Raw genomic sequence first — 11,054 nt, 5'->3', positions numbered from 1 at the left:
CCAGGTACACGACACGTCTGCCATTTCAGGTCCGCGAGGACGTTGTCCAAATACCTTTGAAAGGTCACTGGCGCGGAGCAAAGGCCGAACGGCATAACCTGAAATTCGTACAGCGCATCTGGAGGGATAAATTCAGTCTTCTCGCGGTCCCTCTCTTCTACATCGATCTGCCAGTACCCAGATTTGAGGTCTGTTGAAGAGCAATACTTGGTGTTGCATAGGCGATCTAAAGCCAAGTCTATAATGCTGGGAGCGGCTAAAACTCGCCATGAATAATGCCAGTGTTGCCTGGATTTTTGCTGGACAGTCGCCCTGAATCCCTAGCAATCCCTAGGTCGGATTGTCCCTAGTTGGGGGCACGGCGTGCCGACGGGCTACCGCTCATCGCCCGCCACCCACCCTGCTTGGGGATGCCGCCGGTGCCGCGGCGGCGGTTTGGTGCCGTGGCTTTTGTTGTAGTAAACGAGACTGTGCCTGTTCCACGGACGGGTGCGATCGAACTGACTGGTGTGCGCGCCGTGAACAACCCTGGCACATCTGCTGCGGCTTCGGTACAGAAAGGTTAGTGCCCGTTCTGTGAAAAGATTTGTTTAGTTGTGGACAAAGCATGCCAATGAAGGTGCCGCCATGTTCAAATTTTAGCTGCCCCTTTTGCGTGCAATGTTCGTGGTTATATGCTGTCCGCTTACCGTTCTTATTTGTCACATACTGCAGGGATTTGTGCCAAGGTATGCACTTACAGCACGCGCCAATTTAGCACGGTTGAAGGCGAGCACTGCACTGTCTTATGATGCTGCTGACTGGCGCTTGATGCTTTGTCTTTTATCAACCAGATACTCACGGCACTCGTCAGTGATTAGCTGCTTAGGGCGACGAAGCTCATTTTATGCTTTTTTCGTTCTTGGCCCCGATTCTCCATACGCTGTTCGTTTTGATCACATCCGGGTGAAGTACTTGCCTATGATATCGCTCGAGCATCACTACGAGCACCCTCATTTCCCCTTAATTGATCTGCTTGTAGCTTGAAACTAGTGATACATATTGAGCACCAAAAGCTCGAAACTAGCACTGAACCTTTTACAGCCAAAAGCGGCAGCTATATGGATGATATTCTGCGTACCCTTGATGAAATTTTACCTAGTTTGCGTCGGGTACGACAAAAGGATAAGCTCTGTTGAGACAACAGAAATGATAACGTAAATACCGTTTAGACAACTCCATTGTAGCACGGAGACCACGTAGCGGTGCTTCGAAGTAATGAACTCGCTACTGAACTCCCCTTATGTGTGTGTGATTTTTCTTTCCTGTATGTACCTTTAGTTTCTTACACTCCTTACTAGAGCCCTGCACGGGTTGGATTTTCCAGCCCCTTCCCTGGCCCACGTTTGAAGACCATTCCGGGCCCATGGTACCAAGCCGATCGGCAATGATTACATGGCCGTGGACCCGGCCTGCGCTTCCACGACAGGGCCCGTGCCAAACCTGCAAAGTAAGTCTGAGCAGACGCCTTAAAAATGTATTGCTTAACTAGCACATAACAATAAATCAAGATGAGAGACAAACCTTGCAAAATATTCTTGGTAGAGAAGGGCACAGTTAAAGCACCGACAGAAGCAAAGGCTTGGTGAAGAATATTTTGAGAAGACATTTTATGTAAAGCTATCTAGCACAATGTACATTTAAAAGGTATGGATTACGGGCATTTTAACTATGACCCCTTATAAGCAATTGGCTCTTGGTGCAAGTTCTTTGCTTAATCACCTACAAAAAGACTGCCCCTGGCAACTTTGCCCCAGGAACATGAGTGGGCTAGGGCAGAAAAAACAAAAATTTACATATTCATTGAAGAAATCACAGCCACATTGCCACATCTCTGTGGAGACGAAAAGCGGTAGTGTCTGTTCATTGTGCATGTATATGTTATTGGATATGTAAAGATTCCTAAAGCAATTGGCTCTTATCCTACAGCATTTATTGTAGCGTAGATACATTTTTTGGAGGGGGGGGGGGGCAAAGCAGACAGTCAGAATTTTTATAAACAGATGGCTGCCTGCCGAGCAGTCAATTGAAGTTCCTTGTCCATGGGCTGTTATGAGGCTTCAAATGTCCAGCCGTTAGCAGTAACACAAAGGTTAGAAGCTACCCTCTTGCTCACTGATTGCTGAGAAATCCTAAGCTCATGGCGTTGAGTACTTCAGTAGTAGGCACGTGCTTATGCAAACGGGCTGTGTCATGCATGACAGGTTACAGCACTTCATAACACCTCCATTGTAGTACAGTTCGCTATCGAGTTTTGAGCCTTTCCTTTTTAACTTTTTTCACTTGTGTCATTGAATGTAGCCCGGCATGTTCGTACTAAATTACTTGGACAAAGTACCGAGTGGCACTGATTAAACTCTGTTTACAAATGAGCTTTCTCTCATTCTAAGTCAACATATGTACTAGTAGTGGTTCATTCATAAACCACTGGAATGATTTTAGTGCTCGAATTCCATCTCCAAAAGAAGCCATACACAGCTTTACCCAGCCTGGCCTGGTTCCGCCACTGCAAGCTGCAAGCCCAGGCCTGTATGTCAAGCCCGAGCCAGGTCCAGACCAATAAAAATGGCAATTTTCCAGCCCGGCCCAGGTTTTCGGGCTGCCCGAATTCATGCTCTGCTCCATACACTGTTGAAATTATTTGCCGAGAATAAGTTCTCAGCAGGCAGTACTTTGGTAATCTTTGTTAGGGAGAAATTACATGCCATAATTTTTTTGCCCTAGAAACTTGGGCGATATCTGGCTTACACGACTACCTCAAAAATATCACCCAGATGTGTCCCTTGCCTGCAGTCGCTTGCTGTACAAACAGCATTGCAATTTATTTGCTGACACTATGGCGCATGTAGTGCGAAACAAAAGCAGGTCATTATTTGCTAAGTGATGATTGTGAAAGCATGAAAAATTTTAGTCACTGCTATTTTCATGGGAAAATGTCGCATGGCCTTGTATAGCCAATTAGGGCCAATTGATGAGAAATTTTTGCTCAAGATTTCTGCCAGCAGAGTAGGCACTGCTGTCATTTCTAATAGCTATTTCGTTCATTCATTTGCAGCGGCAGCAACATGTTCTGTTGTCTGTGTTTTGTGCACCCATATTCTGTTCGTTGCTTTAAAACATTTCTGGGTAAGTGCAGTCAAGACCGCGAGCATAGTGTTGGGCGAATTCACCAGGCGGCATGACAAAAGGAGGCAGTGTGGTGTAGAGGAATCCACTTGTGCCAGACAGACTGCAACCATGCCAGACAGGTTGCCAAGACATCGAACGAGAAGCCAGACTAGCCTATTGCCAAGAAGCTTACCAAATGCGGAATCAAGCCAAGACTGAAGCGGCAGCTACAAATGCGGCACCGGCCGATGGCTAATGCTCTTGACTTGGTTCAAAGAGAGCTGAACCTCTACAATTTTTAATATTTCATAACAAAGGCTTCAAGGATTTGCCTCAAGTGATTCCAGGTAGCCCTGCATGCACAAACCTTTTTCACGGATACACCTGCAAGAAACAAATAGTGGCGCGTAATTGCTCCAAGCGATGTTCTCTTTGTTTTCCTTTTTAACTTGATACCACAAAAAGCACCCTGTGTGGCAGCACCTGCTGACTTGGTCATGTCATGTGGCCTTGTGATGTCACGCAACCTGACGGACAGTCATTGCAGTGCTGCGTCACCTTCCTGCCACTTGCCAGATACATGCCCTAATTTTTCATGCATGCCAGATTTTCTGCAGTATGGGACCCATCACAATATTTTTTGTTGCTAGAATCTAATAGTGCAGTGTTTCGTGACTTTTTTGTCGCTTGTCCTGCAGCAAGACATATTTATTGCTGAGATATTTCGATTTGAAGTTGAAGAGGTCTGCTTTCCTTCCAAGGGATTTAGACTTGCGAAAATGACGCAAACGATGGTGTAAACATAGACTCCGTGATTCTTGATGCATAGCGAGCAGTGCAATCTAGCAGCAGCTGAAATTAAAGCTACAGTTCGCCAAAGCCGTCTATTTGTTAGCACCAGGCATAGATCCTGAGCTTGACTGCAAAGTTCTCGCAGTGAATCTTGACCTTGGCACCCACAGAGCATGCGGTGCTTTTTAGAGTTGCGGTCACTTGACTAACAGGATAGAATGTACGAGCGCTGACGTGGCGGCAAAGTTTGTAGCTAGCGAAGCTATGGATGCGGCCACTGACATTGCCGAGCTACCATCACGAGTGACGAGTAAAGACTGCTACAGATGGTCTTTTTTGAATAGCAGCAAGGGGTGAACAATGCATTGTGGCAGAAAGTTAAAATAAAAAAGGGGTACACAGGGCCTGTTTTGTTCAATTTATTTCGTTTCCTTCACTATTGTATTTCTTAATATGAACCAACTGAGCTCCCTTTCGTTCAATGCTTCCTTGGGTGTCTACACCTTATGTGGTGTACTCTAGCGTCGCTGCCCTGCAGATGGCAAACTGATGTGCCAGTAAGGTCTGTGCATGCACGCTGGGACAGCAGACAATAGAGAAATAGAGATATTTTGGCAAAATCCTATGCTTATCATAGATATGAGACATCGGTGACACTATTAACAGCCAGCAAAAGCATTCAGCACACTTGGGATGCAATTGTTTAGGGGTGAGTGAAAAATATGTAAAAAATGCAAGTGCACTACACAAGTAATGTAATGCGAGAAGTCTCAGCTGTTCGTGTGGCGCAATGGCTAAGACATTCAGTTAAAGCTCCAAAGGACTTAGGATTAAATCCCTTTCGAGGTGTTTTTTATAAGCATCCATACCATTTTAAATCTTACTTTTTCCAGCCTTTCTTTTCTTTCCCAGCTCCACTCGGGTCTGTGGGGGTTTATTCTGCCCAGTAAGTTGTAACTTAATCCTGTGTGCATTTCATACCAGATTTTTCAATAGAGAAGCGCTTACTGAGGCATGAACTTCATCAGAGGAAAACTCTGCTGCTCCGCACTTGTAAACCAAAGCATGTATATCAAAAATGAAACCATGTGGTGATGCCAAATGCATAGCTGTGACTTCAAAGAACCAAAACATACCAAAACGAAACTGACTGCCTGTGGCACTGCCAAGCGCAAATTTATTTTTGGCTTCCAATATTTAGCCTGTCTTTTTGCCATTTTTGGAACAAAAGTTAACAATTCAAACATGCAACCATAATACATGTTAGGCAGCCTCCGGGATCCCTTGCATGTCATTGTGCATGCATTTGCGATTTCTGTATTTCTGCAATGCCTGCATTTCTGTTCTCTTTTTTCTACCTTATAAGAGTTTTGTTTTCAGTGAAAGTGGTGTTTTTGTGATTAGGAGCCAGTATACCATCGCTGCAAGCCTACTTTTTCTTTCAGTGTTCCTTTAGCACTACTTGCAGGTCTACTGCAGGTCTTTCATATTGCACTCTGAACAACTTTTTACCCATGCTTTTCATTAAGGTTTTCGAAGCATGATGGGTTGCAGCGAATAGATTTGATTGCACCTGAAAACTTCAAACACAAATTGAGAGCCTGTAATTTCTTTTTTTTTTTTTTTTGCTCACTGCGTGTTCTTTGCGAATGATGAATTTGACCACTTACTTCACGAGGGAAGGCTCGAGGATGTTGAAGCAACTTCGATTGCCCGTCACTAGGCACAGTTATAGCAGTCTCGTAGCTCACTGGTGCATGAGGTATTTGACGTTACTACTCCTTATCGCCATAGACACCAGCAGGCTCAGCATATGTATCTAGGCATGCGGCTTCTTGTTGGTTGACCCCTTATCATTTATACTGCGCAGTTTGTTGAATAATGGAAGCGTACAAGTTGACGCAGGAAATGAAACGCCATGCAGTCCTCGTCGCACTGGCCGCGCGCCATAGCGACTTGGAAATTGCCAACTTTCTGAATGTAGCGAGGTCTTTTGTTAACAAGGGGCGAACAGAACTGATGTGCTGTGACGGTGACGTGGCATCTGTGGCGAAAAGGAAAAAACACAATCAGCGGTCAGACGTCGTCAGAACACCTGATTTTCTTCAGAGGCTGCAAGTCATCGTGAGTGACAACCCAGAGAAGTCAATGCGGGCCATTGCAAAGGAGCTCGATGTCGCAGAGTCAGCTGTCAGGCTTGCTGTGCACGAGGACGTGCGGTACCATTTCTGTGTCATGAGGAGGGCGCAATTCTTTTGTGGTAAAGCTCGGGAGAATTGTCTGCTCTGGTCCAAGCGCTTGCTAGGCAAGCTGAAGAGCCTGGAATGCTCTTTTTTTTTCTTTCAGATGAAAAGAACTTCGATCAAGACCAAAAAGCTAATTGCCATAATGAAAGATGGCTTTACGGAAGCGCTAATGAGGTGCCGACAGCATTGCACACAAAATTTGTGTGTGATGGTGTCAGCAGCCGTCAGCAACAAGGGCGATGTCATGCTGCCACACTGTTTTGCAGAAGGACTCCGCATTAATACTGCCGAGTACGCAGAGGTGCTTGCCACCGTTGTGAAGCTCTGGACCGATACTGTTTCGAAAGAAAGGAAAACTTTGTGTCTTTCAGCAACATACGGCTCTCGCCCACACCGCCCGCGTCACCCACGAGTGGCTGGCCAACAACTTCCAATAACCACATCACTCCCAACTTGTGGCCTCCTAGTTGTCCAGATTTGAATCCACTCAGCGTCGTTGAGTGAGCAGCCGACAAAAGACCACATAATACAAAAAACTCTCCGCCTTGACTGGTGGGGTAAACCTTCTTTTCCTTCCTCATTTCTTTTTTCTGGACTTTTGACCAATGCACAGCAGTTGGTATAGTTTTTGTTCTTTTTCTACTCCTTTATTTATTGGCCTAATGAAGAACTCTGTGATCCCTCGCTACAAAGGGGAGTGGCCGCATCAGCATCATGCAGACAAGGAGAATTTTGATGTGTGTTTTAACTCATCCTCACGATAGACAAGGCAGTGGTTACGGCGCTCGACTACTGTTCCCAAGAATGCGGGATCGTAACCGGGCTTCGGCGGCCGCTTTTCGATGGAGACGAAAGCAAGGCCGCCTGTGTTCTATGCGATGCGAAAGAACCCCAGGTGGTCAAAATTTCCGGAGTCCTCCACTACGGCATCTATCATAGCCTGAGTCGGTTTGGGATGTTAAATCCCGCAAACCAAACCAAACCACTGCAGACAAGATTTATGTGCAGTTCACGATCCCGGGCGTGGCGCAGTTGGTTAAAGCTTAGGCTGGCGATGCGAGGGATGCAGGATTTTTATTTTTCCGATGACATTAGTTTCGGTTTCAGGTGATGTAATTTGATTGAAAGCTATATTGTGACCGAACGAACGCCGACAGTATGAGCCATTAAAGCGCAGCTGCCTCACTTTTCGAGAATTCTGCGACATTCAGGAATTTGACTCTCCATAAGCTGTCGGTAATGCTTTGTGTTTGTGTTTGTGTGCTATCTTTAAAACTGATGAAGTAATCAACGATTACAATTCGAGCTTCTCCTCACAGCACTGAAGGACTGCGTAGAAGCTCTATGATGACATCAAGGACGGTAATATTTTTTTCTTTTCGTTACCTTCGCCCACATCATGCGGTCCTTTTTTTGATGCCATCAAACAATGTTTCTGGGCCTTCAATTTTGGTAGCCTTGTTTTTACTTCTTTCAACCAAGCCATTCTACACGGGAAACATACCGGTGCCGTCAATGATGTCATTATGTTCCCCCCACACGTCGCTGTGTGGTGAGGAGAAGCTCGATAGCTGAAGCGGTTTAAATCGCTATTTGCGCCATTGTTTGAAACGCTAGCGCGAAGATATCTTGCATGTTTAACCTGGAAGCTGTAATCATTTGATTCCTTGAAACTCATCAAAATCTACAACCAGTGCAGTTTCCCTTTAAAGGCTTTCGCCTTAATACAGCGCTCGATGTCATGCTGATGCCACATGTAACGAAAAAGGACAGCCTCAGTGTCACTGGCTACCTTCAGCGTGCAGAAGTAGCCCGACGACTCGCCCAGCTGCGCATAAAAAGCCAGCAAGGCACCAATGCCTAAATGACAATGAAGATTACAAGGCAGCAGACCGACTCTAGGTTTGGATGCTGAATTACCATCGTGGATTTAATGAAAGCCATAAATTTTATGCTGCTGTTTCCGCAAATCAAGTTCACTCATCTAGATGAAATGGGCTATGGAATTGTCCCCAAATGCTGCTGACAGCACCCCAGGGATGATACATGTCCAGAAATTGTATGTTGTGTGCCTATAGCCCTATTATAACTGATAGACACTGTTTATATTTTGCTTGATGTTTATTTTTGCCTACCTTTCTATTCAATGTAGAGCATTGGGCCATTGCTTCTTTGAGAGGGAAGTCATACCGCAAAGCTTTTTTTTTTTTTCACGCTTTACGCTACCTGGACGCAGCTTTTACTCTTTTTGTTGTACAATGATGATGCACAGAGATTTACCTCGAATAATTGCCACAACACATCACTGCTTCTGCATTGTTCTTGATCATTGTACTTGGCAGGTTTACCTCTGTTTCCTTGCTGCCTTTAAACTGAGCACTGGGCATTCTGTTGTTCGATGACCAGTGCCTTTGTCGTGATTGGCACCTTGTTGCAACGAAATAAAAGTGAATCCAGTGTGCAGATAATGCTGTCAAACAGAGTACTGAGTTCTTTTTGGCTGATAGTAAATGATGGAATAAGAACACAAGGTTGCAAAGAGCATATGTAGGCTCATTGTAGCTTGTTAATCGGTGTGATGAACCACTAGTTTAAGAAACACTATCACCAACCAAATTATTTATTAGAACCCAACATTTCGCGACCAACTCGGTCCCTTCCTCAGGGGCGACTAAAGTTCGAGGCCCGCAGTAGCAGGCAGCGGCCTATGCTTGGCCGATCTGAAGAAGAATGGCTATACACGCGCCTTTATTCCAATGTGCTTCCCGTCGTCGAGCTAGCAGGACAAGAGGGTCGGTCAGCACGGAAACGACGAAGCGCCCTCGCATTGTCCTCCCATACGTGGCGGGCACCAGTGATGCGCTTGCACGCATCCTGCGGAAACACGTCTGTGTGTCGCACAAACCTACCTCAACAGTCTGCCGTTTTCTGCCGCTACCAAAAGACCGTATTCCCAAAGAAAAATAACCAGGCGTTATTTATAAAATCTCGTGCTCCGAGTGCTCTGCCTCGTATATCGGCGAAACAAAAAATCTGTCGGCGCATATTGCAGCACAAAAATGACGCTCGGCAATGGACCCCTTGCAAAAATCGTTAAGTAGGCTTTCCCACGCTGCTTCTTTCCCCAAACATGGCGTCACTGGCTGCCAGAAAAACGGCGATATAAGACCTGAAATCGCGTATTGCTTCTACACAGATGCATTTAGTGGTAATAGGGCAGTTATGCGAATATGTTCTGATGCATAAATCATATGAATTATGGCCATAATACAATGTTTCAATACATTGCAGTTCTGCCATTAGTGGGGAATGCAGCATAGAGGTGAAGCCGACTTAACATTTATGAAAGGGGTCTATTGAACTCGAAAAGCAACCCCCCTCGCCGAGCACTGCGAATGTGCCGACCACAAAATCACCTTTGACGAGGTGAACATACTTGATGTGGAGACGAATTCTTTCAAAAGACGTCACGTCTTTTTTCGGTTCATCCGGCTGACAGCTGCAGCAGTGAACAGGAATCCGGGGACGCTACCCTGGCTCTGCTACACAACTGGACTTCGCCACGTGTGCCTGCTACTGCGGGCCTCAAACTTCAGTCGCCCCTGAGGAAGGGACCAAGTTGGTCCCGAAATGTCGGGTTCTAATAAAAAATTTGGTTGGTGATGGTGTTTCTTAAACTTTTGTTTCAAGTACCCAACCAGGCGGAGTTACACCGAAGATGTTCAAGTCAATGAACCAATAGGAAAAGCTTTAGGCCTTTCCAGTGACAGGCTTTGTAAAGAACCAATGAGTGCGGAGGACAAGTCTATTTGCCATGTTTGAGCCTAGTCAGAGCCTCTATGAAGGCACACAAAGGACAACAAAGGAAAAGTTATCTAGCTCATTTTGGATATGTTGACATTCATCCAGCAGTAGTTATGGCTGACTGCATGGCAGTGTAGCCTAGCCTCTGAAATCTGCTTCCAAAAATTGATGTCAACATACGCAGTTTACTTGTGCAATCCGCTGGCGTTGGCAATACCTGTACTTTTTTTTTGTATTTTGTATTTTCCAGTCTACAAGAGTTCTGTTTCTAGCTGTCTTTTTTTGAGACTCACTTTTGACAACTTGGAAAATCTTTCTTTTTGCAGAGTTCAAAACCTGGAAGGACCATATGGAAATCTGTGAAGTGGCTCATTTTGTTAGTGGCAGGAATGGCTCATCTGCATACCATGCAGGTTTTTGCAAATGCACATCTGTTTGTTAGCCGACTCTGAAAAATATGAGGGCTAAGGAACCTGTTCCACGTCATGTTCAAAATAGGCTGTGCTTATATGCCTAAGCTGCTTCTGACATTGCCATGGTGCTTTTGATTTTGTATACAAATGCTGTCTGAATAAAAGGTGCCTACATATTTTGTATGTTTAATGAACTCAAGCATGTGATGGCTCACATGCATGACATTGTTAATGATGGTCCCCAAGATACACAGCATTTAATTGATGCTAAATATATGGAGTTAGCTGCACGTTAACCCTGTAACTGCCAAATTAACTCCCGAAAAACATACTAACATCGCCAGGTTTAGTTGTAATGTTTTTCATACCATTCTAATTCTAAAAAGTTTCCTTCATTAGTAAAGCATGCTGTCACTTCGCCATCTTTGTTTTGTTTTTACCAATGTATGCACATCGCAAACGGGGTCAGAGTAACTGTCAGGTACAAATTCTAGATTGTCAGCGAAGCTGCTGTCTGAACTACTTTACGAAAGAGCTCTTTTTTTTTTTTTTTTTAGGCATCACCGCCACCGGCACTCTTTGTGTGTGGCACTATCATAAAATGACTTTTGTCATGCCAAAAATATGTGCTAGACTGAAATGTGCATTTTTT

General features: G+C 45.0%; 1 protein-coding gene across 2 annotated transcripts; it reads left to right on the top strand.

Moving 5' to 3' along the window:
- The first annotated feature begins 257 nt into the window (after window positions 1-257).
- LOC146170698 (uncharacterized) lies at window positions 258-10,581 on the top strand. 2 transcript variants are annotated; one of them, XM_084586840.1, is made up of 3 exons: window positions 258-561; window positions 1,341-1,489; window positions 10,316-10,581. In XM_084586840.1, exons 1-3 carry the CDS (start codon window positions 411-413, stop codon window positions 10,439-10,441), a joined length of 426 nt encoding a protein of 141 aa, XP_084442966.1. In that variant the 5' UTR covers window positions 258-410; the 3' UTR covers window positions 10,442-10,581. The 2 variants fall into 2 exon arrangements, with proteins under 2 accessions (XP_084442966.1, XP_084442967.1); XM_084586841.1 differs by lacking the exon at window positions 10,316-10,581 and having other exon boundaries at window positions 1,367-1,405.
- The last annotated feature ends 473 nt before the right edge of the window (window positions 10,582-11,054 follow it).

Source organism: Amblyomma maculatum, unplaced genomic scaffold (assembly GCF_055883805.1).
Source record: "Amblyomma maculatum isolate TAMU_Amacu unplaced genomic scaffold, ASM5588380v1 scaffold_66, whole genome shotgun sequence".
NCBI classification, from domain to species: Eukaryota; Metazoa; Arthropoda; class Arachnida; order Ixodida; family Ixodidae; genus Amblyomma; species Amblyomma maculatum.
Note: the sequence above shows the minus strand (reverse complement) of the source record. Positions and strands in the feature narration are given on the sequence as shown.

Coding starts and splice junctions, on each gene's coding strand:
- LOC146170698 (XM_084586840.1), top strand. CDS start 411: ATGCCGCCGGTGCCGCGGCGGCGGTTTGGTGCCGTGGCTTTTGTTGTA. Junction 562..1,340: donor TGCGGCTTCGGTACAGAAAG/GTTAGTGCCCGT, acceptor ACTCCTTACTAG/AGCCCTGCACGGGTTGGATT. Junction 1,490..10,315: donor GCCCGTGCCAAACCTGCAAA/GTAAGTCTGAGC, acceptor TTCTTTTTGCAG/AGTTCAAAACCTGGAAGGAC.